The 17,188-nt window shown below is 33.9% G+C and overlaps 1 protein-coding gene across 5 annotated transcripts in view; it reads left to right on the plus strand.

Moving 5' to 3' along the window:
• Positions 1-17,188, plus strand: part of SPATA6 (spermatogenesis associated 6) — a 72,790-nt gene that overhangs the window by 16,151 nt on the left and 39,451 nt on the right. For 4 of the 5 annotated variants that reach the window (XM_081057492.1, XM_081057493.1, XM_081057489.1 and 1 more), the window contains exons 4-5: positions 859-899; positions 13,321-13,508. In XM_081057492.1, the coding sequence (XP_080913618.1) occupies positions 859-899; positions 13,321-13,508 (229 nt within the window). The remainder of the gene's footprint in view (positions 1-858; positions 900-13,320; positions 13,509-17,188) is intronic. The other variant, XM_081057490.1, reaches the window with a different exon arrangement.

A 17,188-nucleotide genomic window follows, 5' to 3' on the forward strand; every position in this document is an offset into this window, starting at 1 on the left:
GATTCTTAAAATGAGGAATGAAGCAGATTAATTGTGTAACTTGACCAAATATAAATAATACATTTGATAAATGGTGGAATTAGAAATTAAACCTAGGCTTGTTTGACTTAGAATTTGATAGTAATCGTTGGTGATGGGGTAATAATAGTCACCCTTTATTTTATTGCCGTATGTGTAATACCCACTATAATCTTTAAGACACATTATAAAGAGGCACATCAGACAGATGAGGAATCTGAGACTTAGAAAGATTAAGTAATGTGCCCAAGGTTATACAGGAAGTGCTGGGGGCTGGACTGTATTGTAGATCTACTTGACAACACAGTCTGTGCACTCAATAAAGTATGCTACCACCCTCAAAAGCTGGCCCTATTTCCATTATACAGACTTGGTTCTAGCACAGGCTCCAAGAAAAAGAACACATGTAGTTTGACAATATCTATCAATCTACATATTCAAATTACATTTCATCATAAATTTTTCATCATAAAAATTTATAAATTTCATCATAAATTTTTAGTTTATCAACTAAAAATTACCTGTTTCATCCATATCAATTTCATAACCATTCATGGAGATAAATTGATTTATCAACTAAAAATTATTTTGATTTATATTCAGATTATTTCCTACCGTAAAGAAATTAGTATTTGTGAAATCAATTACTAAAGAACTGATACACATTTAAACTTGTTGCTTATCATCTTGGTTGTGTGTTGAAGGATTTTAAGATATTTCTGAATATTGCTATATGAATTATAATCGTAGAAGCAGAGTGATAGCAAAAAATCTAGGGTGAAACAAAATTTTCTTTTTGATATGAAATATTTACAGTTTGTTTTGTATATCCTTTTTCAGATCATTCTCATCTTGGCTGCTACCGACCCAAGGATTATAAGGTATGCAGTGTAAATTACAGAATGGTAATTGTCCTTGCTTTCAGATAAAAGCATAAGTCAGAGATTATCATGGTCAAGAAAATGCACAAACAATAATTGTCATATCATGAATGTCATTATTTTGACTACACTGTCAACTGGTAGAATAGACTTTTCATTGCATGTCTTCCTATAAGTATTTTGTGGCTTTTGATCATTCATTTGGTTTAATTACTTATTGAATATGTTTTTGTATGTATATGTGCATGTCTCTGTTAGAGAGATAGACAGAGAAATTGGTTGTTAGTTTTAGTAATACCTCACAGAGTACTATTTCTAAACTTTAGTCATTCCCAGAGCATCCTCATAATTTTTGCAATGACTACATACAATTGATCCTATTTTCTTTAAATTCGCTTTCTTTTTATCTCACTGCTATACATGAAAAATCAATATTACATGCTTTGAATGGAGGATAGTCTTAAAAAATAAAGTGAAAACAAAACAATGTTACTAAATTCTGGCCAGATAATTGTTATTTTTCCAAAGACTGAGGCATGCTCTCTATTTCTTAAAATGTGCTGACCAATGATGGAGAGGTGTAGGAGGCATAAATAGCTAACTGACGATTTCTGATTGAAAAATAATGGAAAAGAAAATACGTTTTTTCCTTTGTGATGCCGTGTTATTTAATGTATGTCCATGTGCCATGTAAAATATTCTTGTGTGCCATCTCAAATCATTTGGCGTACCGTATTAATTATCTGCTATACCACTAGTAGTTCATGTCCTATAGTTTGAGAAGTACTGCCTCAGAGTTTGTCTTTTCATCCCTAAATGAAAGCTTCTTGATAATAAGTATTATTATATTTGGGAAAACAAAGCAAAACAAGAAACATAGCTTTTCCTATAGCTTTGCTTATTACTTGAAAACAATGAATTTCATGCTTGCCAGCACCACATAGCATAGTACTTCGCCATGCTTTGAGTGTGATAAAAGAAATATAGAACAGTTAAGTAATGAGTCAGGGCACTGTATGGCTGAGGGCTCAGAACAGCCCGAGTGTCAGAATCATCCAAGTGGAACTTGACAAAAATTCATTTCAGGCCTACTAAATTGAAATTGTTGAGAATGGAGACTGGAAATATTTTATTTTTAACAGGTTTCGAGGTCATTCTTATGCAGCTCTCTTGCCATTTATCCAAGGATTGGCAATTGAGAACCACTAATACAGACTATGAATATAGCACTTACATTATTAGAACTGCCCCTTGTATAGTGTTTGTACTGATTTGTTTAAGGCAGCCCTAAGAGGAGTGTGGGCCAGGCATGATTCAACTGGTGCAGACCCATCCTATTATGTAGAATTTACTCAAACACACATGCACATATATGTGCACACTAATGTGTATAATATATATGTGCACACACACACACATCTAAAAGCATAATTTTCAGTGTCTTGCATGGGGCCTAGGGAAGCCTCCTTGGTTGTCCTACCTAAGGGCCAAGCTTGTCTTTGCACATTTCCTAAGTCATGCTTCACAATTTAAAATTATATATATATATATATATACATATATATATATATATATATATATGTATATATATATATATATATATATCTTTATCTTTGTTTAAAATCTGCCTGTCTTACTACTCTGAACATTCTAGAATGTTAAGGACTTTACTGATCTTACTTGTTGATAATTGCTGGTACCTAGCATATTGCTGCTATATAGTGTGTTCTTAATATATGTGTATTGTGTGAGTGGATTATGAAGAGAAAACAAGTAAACCAAAAATATAAAAATACAAAATGGAGAGAAAGGGATAAAGTTCATAGGATACTAACCTTTATACCAAGGTAACTATAATCCAGCTCTACATTGGCCAGTCCTTTTAAAAACATGTGTATATATTTAGAATCCTCTTTTCCAAATGAGTTCTTTGACAGAACTGCACTTCCACCCATCTTTCATTCCACCCCACTCTCACCTCCAGATTCTTCACTTTTATAGGTTTAGAGCAGAAGTTGATAATTCATACTACCCTTGTTAAGGCAGTGGATGGGAAGTGAGCTCACAGGATTATTTTCGTATTCAAGAGGTGGATGTTCATAGAACTACACATATAGCATTGGACACAACTATCTTTTCTATGGAGAGAAGAAAGGATTATTTTTTCTAGGCTCACAGGAGCTGGTTAATATTCAGTTGGTGGAACACTATAGGATTTCTACGAGGAAAAGATTCATGAAGCTGCGAGTGCTTGCAAAAGAATTTCTAGAAAAGTGAGGCTCTGCCTGAATTTGAGAAATATATTTTGCGTAGGCAAGAGAAGAGAGAGTAGAGTATCTTTAGAAGGAAAGCAACATGAAAAAGTTTTGGAGTAAGTACAGTGTCCTGGGAAAAAGTGGTAATGGCTTTTTAACATCTTTACTTTCTATTTTTCCTACTTCTCCATACCTATTATATCTCTGCTTCCCTTTTTAATATTTCTCATTGTTCAGTTATACCTGTTCTTTTGGCCAAATTCAACTTTCTTTATCCTGGATGCATTATAATCAGCTGTTCTCTCATAAATACTTACACTCTTTTAGTCTCATTTCTTTTTTTGATCTATCATTACTGTGCCACAAATCACTTCTCTCGCCCACATTTGCTTTGTGTATAGTAGGCATTCATTTAATACGTTTGTTTGCAGTGGAGGTTGTACCATCCTCAAGGTGGCATTTTAGACATTTTTTATTATAATTATTTAGGGGAAGTGCTCTTGATATTTAATGAGTAGGGAAGCTAGATATTCTTACAAAGAGTGGGACAGTTCCAAACAATGAGGAATTCTCATGTCCCTCATGACTTGCAGCTATCTCACTCACTGACCAGTATGGAGGTAACGAATATGTTCATAATTATTAGAACCAGTCCAACTACATAAACACAATATTTTACATTGTTTTGAGATACACTGTTTATTACAGGAATACAAATATAGTATAAAGATTATACCTTGGTTAAAAATATGTGGTGTACTATACCACCATGATGAAGTTATGGCTGCTCATTTATTCTCCTGGTTTTGTTGTATGGAATGGTTTATGATCCTCTTATATTGACTATTATGTTTTCTAGAGTAGTCACATTTGAGCATTAATGTATCGACATACATAATTTAAGTCATGTTTCTTTAATTTCTCTTTATACTACAGTTAAGACAATACATTTATTTAAAAGTATGTGTGTATGTAGTTTACATTTTTCAATACATTTCACTTAAGGGTATAGAAGAGGGCAGTATAAAATATCAGTTTTTTTAAATGAGAGCTTAGTAACCTTGGACTACTGTAACAAATACCATAGACTGGGCAGCTTAAACAATAGAAATTTATTTTCTTAGTGTTCTGGATGGCAAGATCAGGATGCAGCCATTTTGGTTCCTGGTCAGAGCAAGGATTGCTTCTCAGCAACAATTCTACTCTCTGAAGGAGGGAAAGAAAAATTGTGGTGGACAGCTAGCTATTTCTGCCTCACCTAGAATGCTTTGTCCCTCCCCACTCCCAACTTCTTTCTTTCTTTTTAAAGAAGATGATGTGACAGAAACTATTATGCTGGAAATAAAAAATTAGTAAATTAGTAAAAAACTAGTAAAACTCTAGAAATACCTCATAAATTAGTAAAAAACTAGTAAAACTCTAGAAATACCTCATAAATTAGTAAATTAGTAAAAAACTAGTAAAACTCTAGAAATACCTCATGGGTATTTCATAATAGTGACAGAGATAGATATTAACAAAATCACAAAAATCAGTATATATTTCGAACTGATAAATATCATGGAAGGCATGCACTAGCTTAGACATTACATACCAGGGGATTTGATCTGGTGAAGGAGAATGGAAGAAGCATCTTGAGGATCAGTGATTGCCCTTGAGCTCTGAAAGTGAATAGGAATTTGCTACATGAAAAGGAAAGAAGAACCTGTGAGAGGGAAAGGGGAAAATACCGTTTATAAAGGTTTAGTGGCTAGGCAAACTGAAAGACCAGTGTCGCCAGAAGGGAAAGACATGAGTTAGCTGCATGGTATAAATTGAGGCTGGAGTAGTAGATAAGATCACAGCTTTTAGAACATGTTGTAGGAATTTTGGTAATTGCCCTCAGTACAACAAGGATAAATGAAATTGTTTTAAACAGCAAGGTGGCATGGTTAGATTTGTACTTTGAAATATCACTCTTGATTACAGTATGGAAAATGGATTGGACTGGGAAACAGGTGGATACTAGTAGACAATACAGTAGGATACTGAATAGTCAATGTGAGAAATGATGATAGCTTGGCTTGGGGTGGTAGGAATGGAGATTGATAGCAGTGGAGATATTAGATACTTGGGATTACTGCTGATGGAAAAGTGGACTTGAAAAATGGAAGAGATATACTGTGTTCTCATAGAGAAGGACTCAGTGTCATAAAGATGTCCTTTTACTTAGACTAATTTGAAAATTAATAAGTCTCACTAAAAATATCTCCAGGCATTTTTTTTTAAATCCCAGGAACTACACAAAAATAGCCAAGAAAACTTTGAAAGCAGAAAGCATTGAAAGGAATTTAGCCATGTAAATGTTAAGAATGACTCTTAGATTTCTGATTATCACAACTCAGTGTTGATGACACCATTTATTAAAATAGGAAAATATGTGAAGATGAGTTCGGAGTTCACAGAATTTTTAAATTCTGCTCCAAATTCCTGTTTATCTTGTTTATTAGACTTTGGAGAATCTCTGACAATGGTTTTCAGCCCACGAAAAGAACAGAGCTTAAAAATCAGCCATATGGTACTTTTTGGTTTCTGAAGAGGATTAACTTTAATAAGTTACTGAGCTTTTGTTTCTGAAAGGTCAGATGGGGAAGAAAGCAGATAGGAGGAAGGATAGGGATCTGAGATAATGGAGGAACACAGAATAGAAGGTAAGGAATAGTGGGATAAAGGACATTTCTTTTAAGTTGGGATGTGAGGGTATCTAAAAGAAGCAGCTTTCAATTTCTCATTTTTTATTTGCCTTGGCCACCAAGTCTGAAGCAATTTTTGGAATCTGAAAAATTATTTGGAATTTATGTCATGCCAGTTAAGAAATGCAGACTATTGGATGTGTGGGATTTTTGCTCCTTTTCATTCTAAGGCATTTTTCAAATGAAGAGTTTTGTTCACATTAAAAAAAAAAATCTCCAAAGTGGCCACTGTAATTTTAAAATATCCTTGGTGAAGTTATGCTATTTAGAGCAGTTTATGACATAATGCCACAAGGGAGAGACCACCTTGGCAGTCTTATTTAGTAATGTCTCTGAAAGGGGAAGGGCAGGTATTCATAGATAGGGTTTTGAAGTCTGGGCTTCAGTGTTTTAAGGTAGGGCTTTTAATAAGGGAATCTAATCAGTAAACTTTGTGATATAAAAGGTTAGGATTAATGGATACAAACGTTTTAGTGTCTTAAAGTAAGTCATAATAAGGAAGGGATTTGTCTAGTTGAGTGATCTATTGTCCAGAGAAGAGGACTGTTTGCCCAGATTAAGAATCTATTGTTACAAGAAGGGAGCGGGTTTGTGATTTAGCTGGCTCTTATTGAGAGGTACATGCTCTATTGGAAGATCCCAAAGCAAATAATGAAGTTATTTACTCGTTTATAGCTTATTTTGCTGGGCAAGAATTTCCTGGAATTCCAATGGTAAAGTCAAGTTGAGGTAGGTGGGCCTCAGTTCTTTGTTCTGATAGTTAAGCCATGTGAATGCAGAATCTCAATTCTCAGATCTCACTAAAGTCATATATGCTTTCCAAAACATCAATGTGTTACACATTGTTTGTGAGATTTACTCCTAGAAGCCTTATGGTTCCTATTGGAAATAGTGTTTTATGTAAAATTACATTTTTGAGTGTTTTACTGATGTATAGGTTTGAAATTGATTTTTATATAACATTTTTGCCATAGATGTTCTTGAGGTTTTTATTTTTATTTTTTAATAGAGGAACACATCTATTAAACACATCTAAATTGTAGAGGTACACATCTACAAATAGTGAATTTTATTTCTCACTTTCAAGTTATTTCTTTGTCTTAACTTACTAGGATATTCAATGCAGTGTTGAGTAAAAAGTGGTGATAGTAGATGTGACAGAAACATTTATTGCTTATTGGCTATTCGTGTCCTCTCCATATTTTCAGGCCCTTTTACAGGAGTTTGGGGCCCTAGTTCTAGCTAATAGGTTGTGAATGGAAATTATGTGGATCCCCTTCCAGGGTGAAGCATAGAAGAACTGCTGTCAACTCTCTCCTGTTACAGTGACAATAAGGCCTCGTGTTCTGGATGGTACAGCTCTAAGTTGTTATTCCAGCATGTCGCATCAGCACGGGCCTTTGGGCAGTCTTGCAAAGTGTTAATTAAACCCCAGTTTCCACTGCAGTGCAGCCTAACATGTTACAGCATAGACTAATACAGTGCACATTCTTGTCATGATTCTGTCTTTGACAGGATCACGTCCAAGTTTTCACACCTATGAATGTCATTTGCAGTAGATTTTTGTTAGATATCCTTTAGCACATTAAGGTAATCCCCTTTGAAATTCCTTATTTGCAAAGAATATCTATTTTTAAATTATAGGTGTATGTTGGATATTATCAAATGCTTTTTTCCAGCATCTGTTGAATTGATATATTTTTTTTTTTATAGTGGGTTAATAGATTTTCTTCTGGTAACCCATCCTTGTATTCTTTGAATAAACCCAACTTGGTCATGTAGTTAGTAGTCGTTGTTTTTTTTTTTTTTTAACATTATTTAATTTTATTTTTAATATTTAAGATTTTTTGTCTATATATGGTCACTAGTGAGGATGGTCTGTAAATGTCTTTTATATTTTCCTTGAGGAGTTTGGTGGCATTAATATGGTCAAATCATGAAGTTAGTTGGCAGAGGTTTTCCTTCTTTCTTGGGAATAGTTTGTCAGTTTATTCTTTAGCTCTGTGTATTGGGTTGTTAGTAAGTTGGATTGTGAGCCCAACTTCTGTGGGACTTTCCTTATAGGCATCCTGTGAGGCTTGGGGGGGGGGAGTTTTTCATTTGTTTCTGCCGTAGATACCTCATATGTCACTGGAATGGGACTCCTACCACTTAATAGCTGTTTGAGTTTGCTTCAGTTTCCTCTTCTGTAAAGTGTAGATAATAAAAATACCTACCTCATAAGGTTGTTGTGAGGAGTAAAGTTATTTATACAAGTGCATCGAACAGTGGCCCAAGAAGGCAGTGCCCCCCCCCACACACACACACCAAGCATTGATATAGTTAGGAATTACTTATCATTTTTGTTGCAATATTTTGGAATTTTTTCTAAATTCTTCAACAATATAAAGAAAGTACATCTTCTTTAAAACAAACCAGCTAGTTGAGCATATGGATTTTTAAATTGGCTGAGATAGGAATTGATCATTCACTTGAAGTACGATTCACTAAGGAACGTTCTCAGCAAATTTGAGAGACTGATCTCAGTTATCAAAATCTCAGTTACCAAAATTTTTCTCCCTTTTGAGTCAGAACCATACTTTCTTCTTACCATCCTGAAAGTAGTACCTATACAGCACTTCTTTCCTACAGTCCTTATTATTCTCAACTACTTCGCACTATTTCCATTAGAATTATTTGCATTTATTTCTTAAATTTTATGCCCCAGGATAAAAGAGGAATTTTAGAGCATGGTATGTAGTACCAGGTACTAAGGGGTTTTCAACAAACACTGTTGTATAAGTGAATTTACTGGTTCCCATTATACTTAGGGAAAGTCTTTCTTTCATTAACTTGACCTTGAAGTTACTGTAAATATAAAAATTTCATGGCCATTATTATGATATTAACTTACTGTATAAGCAACTTTTCTGGAATCTTATTTCATAAGTATGGTATAACCAAACCATTATATATCACAGATTTGAAAAGTATGTCATTCACATAATCATATTACATTTATATAATTACAATGAATTTAGCATATGAAATTTTCTTTTCTACTTGTAACAGTTTCAGATTGGTTTAAAATATTAGATTTCTTAAAAAATCTTGATACATTTGAATATTTGCAATGTTGGAATTGTTGCATTTCTGAGATCTTAGAAAAGGCATTTAAAGAACTATTTCCGTAACTGTAAAAAAAAGAGCCAACAAACCTCTTTATGCTGACATATGAAGAAATAAATATTATAGTCTTTCATAAGCCAAGCCCTCTGCTTTATGTTTTCACTAATTTTATTTCATTTATATTTGTTGCAAACCTATAAGATTATTTCCCCAGTTTATAGATAAGGAAACTCAAGCTTAGATAGAGTAACTGACTTTGCTCAGTCACATAACTAGGAGGGTGTGAGCCCACGTCTTTGGACTCTGTGCCAGTATTCCTGAGGAGTGATCCAAGAGATGGAACTCTTCTGTAATGAGCCAGAGATAATACTGCATTGGGTTCTTGGAAGAGAAGAAGTAACTTGTGGAAAACTCACAAGATCTATGGAAACATTTCTTTTTTTAAAAAAATTGGGGTGACATTGGTTAGTAAAATTACATGGTTTTCAAGTGTACAATTCTATAATACATTATCTATTAATATATATGCATTGTGTGCTCACCACCCAGAGTCAGTTCTCCTTCCATCCCATATATTTGATCCCCTTTTCCCTCTTCTACTATTCCCCCTTCCCCTCTGGTAACCACCAAACTGTTACCTGTGTCTATGAGTTTTTGTTTCTTTGAAACATTTCTTAAACTAAGGCTTAAGGTAAAAGTTCAAAGTGAATTCTTATCAAGGACTTACCCCCTCATTATACCTCCCAGTCCCCCATTTAGATATAAAACTTTCCAAGACAAATGTTTACTCTAATTCTATGGAAAGAATACATCCCAGTTGTGTTCCCATCGCACAGTTACTTATTATATGTCTATTTAGTTCTAATTTCATTCCTCGGTGCTTTATCATTACTTGTTTTTTAATGTCTCCCATTCTGGATTGTAACGTCTTTGAGGTCTCCTATTACATTGCTTTTTCCTACCTTGTTCAGTACTTTATACAGTACCTAGAAGATGCTTAATCAATGTTGATTGTTATTGGGTTATATCATTTAAAGTCATCTACAAGGTACCCTTCCCGTCTCTGATATTCTCTCCTATAACTTTCCGATAGAGATAGCCAAGTGATTGTAGTCATTGTTTATCTGGCCTTGTGCCATTTTCCCCATTCTGAATGCCCTGCTTCGCCCTTTCTCTACTTACGGCCTTAACTCCAATCTCACCTCCTCCATGAGACCTCCACCGTTCAGATCATTAGAAGTCTTTGAATTTCCTTCTGCAGTTTTTGCCAATAGGGTGTATCTGACACTTAGCATATCTCAGTCTCAGTCATCTTTCTACGCCCTGTCTCATCTGGATTGTGAGTTCAAATCCCTGTACCTCTCTAGATCTGAGTATTAGCTTACATGTTGTTCGAGAGATTCTCAGTGAATGTTCTGACAAATAGAGAAAACAATCAGTTGTCGTCACCTAGAAGAGGTTTTATTGAAAGCATTGCTGACTAGTTGGGGAAAAATTTTAGTAGATAAACATTATGCTCTGCCAGCCAACATGACTCAATTGGCATTGAAATTAATGAAGGGAAAATAATCTCTCTAGTATACGCCAAGTGGTTCATATTTGGACATAGTTCTAGAAACAGCCTTATAGTACTTCCCCGCTTCCTTTCCTATCATTCTCTTAATATACACTTGGATTTGTTGACCATGGAGGTCTTTGATCTTATTTTTGACATTCACTGTTTTTGCTTTTTGTCTCTGTGAACACTTAATGATGGAGCAATTTTTAGTTGTCTCTTTTATTCAATCTGGATCACATATTTCTTAGTTATTTGGGACTGTCACTGAGTCATTTAGTTATGTGCTGTTTGGTTCTGCAATGAAAACTTGATTCTCTCAGCTGACTGTTGACTCACCATATGTTGCTATAATTCTGCAAAGCAGTGAAAATTATAGTATCAATTCAAAAAAAGCTGTTGGACCAGTGCAATACACTACTTCTATTTATTGTAACTCATACATCTCGACATTCTGTAAGATACTTTAAATAAACTATGGAAAATCTGTAAATTAGCTGTTATTAATTCTATTTTACATAGAGGGAAATGAATCTGAGGGAGATTAGGTAGCTTTCTTAATGGTCAAACTGACCTTCTTAAAGGTCAAATATTTAGTAAATAGTACTACTACAGTATAAACTGTTGTAGTCCCAGCACTTAACACAGTGACTGTAAGTTTACTATGTGTTAAATTAATGCAGTTCGTCTCTCTCATTCTCCCATGAAATCAACTCCGAATTATCATTACCATTACTCCATCAAAGCTACTCTTGTTGATGTCACTGGTGAGCTCCCTACTGCTAAAATCCAAAGGTTCATTCTCAGTCTTCTCTCACTTGACCTATCAGCAATATTTGACTCAATTACTCCCCTTCCTTGAAGTACATTCTTTAGTTCCCTTCCAGAATAACAACATTCTATTGTTTTGTTTTGTTTTGTTTGTTCCCTTCTTTCCTGATCACTCCTCAGTCTGTTTCCTTCTCATCTTCCCATCGCTAAATGATGGCGTATTCCCAAGGCTCAGTCTTCAGATGTTTTTTCTTTCTATTTATTCTCACTTCCTAGGTGATACTATTTATGTCTTTATCCTGGACTCTTTCCATGAATTCCACTCTAATATGTTGGCTGGTTAATAGATATGTGGAGCTAAACAGGTCCAAAACCTGTCTCCTAATATCTTACTCTTCTACCCTGTCCAGCTGGAAGGTTAGAACGAATTCATACAAACTCAACTCTTCCAGTTGCCTGGGCCAGAGGACTTTGGTATCATCCTTGACACCCAATCCATTAGCAAATCCTGTCGGCTCCATCTTCAAATTTCCTTCTGCATCTGATCACTTTTCACCTCCATTGCTCTTACTCTGATCCAAACCAGCATCCTTTTCTCTGTTTTGTTGTAATAGTTTCCCAGCTGATTTCCCTGTCATTGCCCTTGGCCCCTCTCTAGACTGTTTTTAGCATATTATCCAAGGAGATCTCATTATTTTTCTTAAAAGAGCCTATTTTCTCTGCTCAGAATAGAAACCTAAATCTTTAAAATCTACCTTTTTGACCATCTCCTATTACTCAGTCCAGCTCTGCTATCTTCCTTGCTATTTCTAATATATCAGACAAGTGCCCACCCTACCCCTCAGGATCTTGGCATTTATTTTTCTCTTTCTGGAATATTCTTCCCACCGATGTCCCCATGACTTAGGTCTTGTGGTCTGTAATTACTAAGGTCTTCAGGCTTTTACTCCTTAGGTCTTTGCTAAGACATCCTCTTCTCTATGTGGTCCCCATTGACTATCCTATTTAAACTTATAGCTCCTTCCCTACATACCTCTCCTGCTCCACCCACCAGCACTTCTTATCTCCTTTCCTGCTTTATTTTCTTCCCCTGGTATTTGCCATCCTTTGACATACTACATATTTTACCTGTTTATATTGGGGTGTGTGTGTATGTGTGTTTGTGTGTGTTTAAATCTATCACTCGTTACGAGAATATAAATTTTATTAGAATATAAATTCCACAAGGGCAGGAATTTGTAAATTTGTCTATCCTGATTTATTCATTTGTCTGTCTCCAGGACAAACGCAGCAATGAATAAGTATTAGGGCTAGAACTTTGTTCTGTTTGGCCTCGTAACTAAACTAAGCTATTATTAGTTTATGTTTACTTGTGCTTTGTTTCATATGTACACCCCTACCTTTTCCTCACCCTTACTCAAGAGCCTTTTGAATTGGTAAAGTTTTATAAATTTTAGATGTGGAATGAACAATCCAGATGCATTTAATGTTTAATCTTAAAATGATAACGATGATTGCTACGTTCTGAAATTTACCTTCAAATATTCATGTGGCATTATACATATTTTTTTTCATATAACATTGTTATATTTTATTGGTGTACCTCAATATGAATAGTTTTTTGATTTATCTACTACATAATATTTTGGGAATCAAACTCAAATTATACATAACTATTTTAGATTTCTGACATTGCAAAGTGCTTTTCATATTAAGATATTCTCAAGAAGAAAAAATTATCAGACCTTTTAGTGAAGCCAGCCTATGTACAAATGTTCTTATTACATAGCTTCCTTTAAAGTATCAAGTTGAATAAATACTGTACTTAGAATATATTTACCATCTGAGACTAAATTCTACAGACCTGTAACTACTGATTATCTATTCCTGTGCCCTCCTAGTGCTTTTATTATACATATTTTTTTTTACTTGTACAAAGGATGTGTGTGTGTGTGTGTTATGTTACTATATTATATGTATACATATATAATTTTTTTAAGCAGGTTATCAGGACATCCCATGGGAGAGACTTCGATGACTCTTTGGAAAGGTGTGATGAGTATTTGAGCCCAAGGTCATGTAGCAAGGCCCAGCATTCAACCAGGAACTTACTGGTGCATTCAGCACCCTCCACAGCACCAAAGCATTCTCCAAGTCCTGTGCTAAATCGAGCTTCTCTCAGGGAAAGGTAATGCTTAGTCTCTATTTCTGTACTATTTTTTTGAATAATTGTTGTTAGAAAAGAGAGGGTAGCAATTATGCATGTGAAATGGTTATTTGTAAAAATATAATTTGATTTTAGGAGGCTTACTTAAATTGCTTTTGTTTAGAACATAGTGTGTATTATATATCGTTAAATACTCCTCCCCAGCCCAGTTCTCTCAAAGTGAGTATACTGTTAGTGAGTTTATTAATTAGGGTCACTTTAGCCCTAGTTAAGTATTGTAGTTAATAAAAGTGAAAAATAGAGTATGTAATAGTTTGTTTTTAGTAGATTCCTAAGTATTTAATATTATAGGCATGGCTCATGCATAAAAATAGCATGGGTTATATTTTCCTTTTGGTGATGATGATTCTATATATTGTTGGTATAAAGTACCTGGTTTCCTCAGATAATCTCCCTCCAAATCCTCAAAAGAATCTTAATTATGTAAAGATTCCAGGTCTCCCTCTAAAAATGCTTTTGAAGCCACAGTTAGACAGTAGTTATAATTTGAATGTGATAGAAGTAATTCCTCTTCATCTGTTTTTGTTGTTGCTGTTGAATCCACATTAGAAATTTCTTGCCCCACTCACAAGTAGTTAGTAACAGAACAATAGCTGTCATCAATTAAAAAACAAGAACAAGAAAACACCCATCCTGGGTATTTTAAAAATTGTATAGAAATTTGAAAACCTAACAGATATACCATCAACAACATGGAAGTAAAATCTATTTTTACAGATGATGTCAAAAAGCTAAAGTAGCACACTACATTTCTACAACGTATTAGGGCCATCAGACTTAATGACAAAGTTTAAATTAACTATAGAGAGTCTATCAAAAGTTCATCTTAAAACTGATGCTTAGAATAAGAGTGAGTCCGTTTGGAGGCTATATTACAACATCCCTATTCTGAACAAACAGATTTGTCTGTTTTCTCATTAGCCCTATAAGCATTCAAAATGAGTATATGGACCCCAATCCCGAGACGGGAAATTTTTATGAATGTTGCTTCTAGTTTATTAGAATCATGCCTATGGGGATCCTTGAGTTTAGATAGATAGATAGATAGATAGATAGATAGATAGATAGATAGATAGATACACACATACATACATACATACAGAGATAGATACAGAGATAGATACAGATATATATGTGTCTGTGTATATATTTATATCTGTCTATATATATCTGGATCTATAATCTTTAAAAATGCAAGAGAAGCTCCTGAAGAGAGGTTTTCTGCTAAATTCTGTCGAGTGTCAAGATTTTCTTTGATTTCCATGTCTGCTCAGATGTTCAGACATATATCGTTGGTGCTACTCTCTTTTTACCTGCTTTTAGAATTAAGCACTTGTGGTTTTGTTGATTGGTTCTTTCCAGTGTCCGTAGGTTTTCAAGAATTATTTTACCTTTATCTCTTTGATATGCTTTTATATGTATTATTTTATTTTTCTACCTTTTCACATACTTTGCAGGATTCTCCAGTTGTTTACCACTATAGAATAATAACAGTTTTAGTCTTGTGTTATTTCATTGCTGTATGCAATTTTGTCCCGGCTTTGGAAGCCTGTCCTTTCAAGGTTGATAAATTCTTTATTGAGGCAATATTCACATTGTTTTCATTGAGGATCGCTAAAGCCAGTGGTGCTTTTTTTCATGTTCAATGCAAGGCATGGCTTAGAGTAAATAGTGTCATTTAGACATTTATTTTGATGCTGGATAGTAGATGTGGATAGTAATTCTAATACACGTTAAACAGTATGCATTTTTTCTGCTTGAAGAAGGTTGAGGTACTTTTAATTTTGAATTCATCTAAATTAATACAATTTTGGGGGTACTCTCTAGAGTAGATAAATTTTATTGCTCTCACTAAGGGAAAACATTTCTACTTTGAGTATATTTTCAAAAAAAAGTTCTTGATTTAGACTGTAACAGAAAATAAAAGACCTTTAAGGCATACCACAAGGACCAAAAAAAAATTTGTGTTTTTTGGCACACTCAGCACCATATCTTTAAATATAAGACATTCTCCGATCTGGCTTTTTAGGTCACTGAGCAATATACTTATAGGGTGTTTATGCAATCCATGGGAATAATAAGCATTTTAAACTGATTGAAATGTAGATTATATGTCTCAGGCAAAATTGGGAGTATGACAGAACATACAGCTATAGGAGTTTATCTCAGTAAATAGTCATTAAAATGAATTTTTTTCTGAAATTGCTGTAAAATACTAAATCTTTAATAATGTATATGAATAAATAGACTTTTAAAAACTCTGTCAGTGACTCTAAGTAAATTAATTTTTCTTATTTATAGTGAAGGTTATTTTTGCGTTAAGCCCATTTTAAAAATACCTCCAAGAGAGTTAGCACACTATAAAATGGTTTCAGTTTTGATAAGTGTTACATTTCAGAAGCAGTTTTCTCCTCAAAGTAGAAATACTAATATTATGACTTATAATTTATATTCAGCTGTAGAGTTATTGCTAAAATACTAGCGAAACTAATTAAAAAGTTGCTGATATTCTTTTAAATCGTGCTTAAGGTTTTGATTTTTGTAAATGGAGTTAAAGATCGTTAGGCAATCATTTCTTATACCACAGCGCAGACTAGTGGATCCTCTCACGGTTTCATTGACAAGATCCCATTGGAGCTACATATGGATCTCAGACTTTCAAGATGTGAGACAAATAACACAGTTTGCCAATATGTTTGCAGAGATGCAATAACTCTTCCTTTCACAAACGCAGGAGATCAAAATTTAGATATAGTTGACCATCCATTATTGATTGCATTCTTTAAAACAGATTATGTAAATCGTTTATCCTGCTTAATAGTCTGTACTCTCTGTAAACACACAAATTGTAACTTTTTAAGAACAGATTGGGGGAGAAAAAGGCAAAGTTTCAAACAACCTGTTAGCATTTCAGTACTCATTCCTTTATAAATGTATTATCAATAGCATTTCATATAGAGGTACTCTAATCATATAGGTCTAGAAATTTTCATTATGACTTGTATAAAACAAATAAAGTAGCTTAATTTGTACTAAGGCCAGTTTTGGGTTTGGGAAGGGCATAAGAAAGAGGAATGGTTGCTTTATTGTTCGACATCTATAATTCCAACACTCATATTCTAATAGAAGTAGTATTTTTCTTTCTTATTCTTAAAAAAATACAGCTACATCATAGCAGAGACTAGACAAGTGATATTGTCTGTACTGAGATGCGAACACTCGATTTTTATCTTCCCCTGTATGATTTATTTATTTATTTGTTTATTGAGGTATAATTAACACCTTACAATAGTTTCAAGTGTAACGATGATGATTCAATATTTGTATTCTTCCCCTGTATTCTGAAGGAATAAGAATATGACAGGATTATAAATATTTTCATCTATAATAAATATTTTGTTTCATTTCATAAAATTAGTTTTATTTTTCTGTATGCTAAAAGGAATTTGTTCCACATAGTTTGAGTATGATTAAATTACTGGGAAATAACTAATTTTAAAAGCTCTCTACATGGAATTATTGTTCTAATATGAAAATCTATATCTTTATATAGAGATAGAGCTCTAAAGAATTATGTATGGAAATTATTAAAATGGTCAGATATATGGGTATGTCTTCCATATGCCTGTCAAACTGTATTA

The sequence above is a fragment of the Rhinolophus hipposideros genome (genome assembly GCF_964194185.1).
Source record: "Rhinolophus hipposideros genome assembly, chromosome: 8".
NCBI lineage: Eukaryota > Metazoa > Chordata > Mammalia > Chiroptera > Rhinolophidae > Rhinolophus > Rhinolophus hipposideros.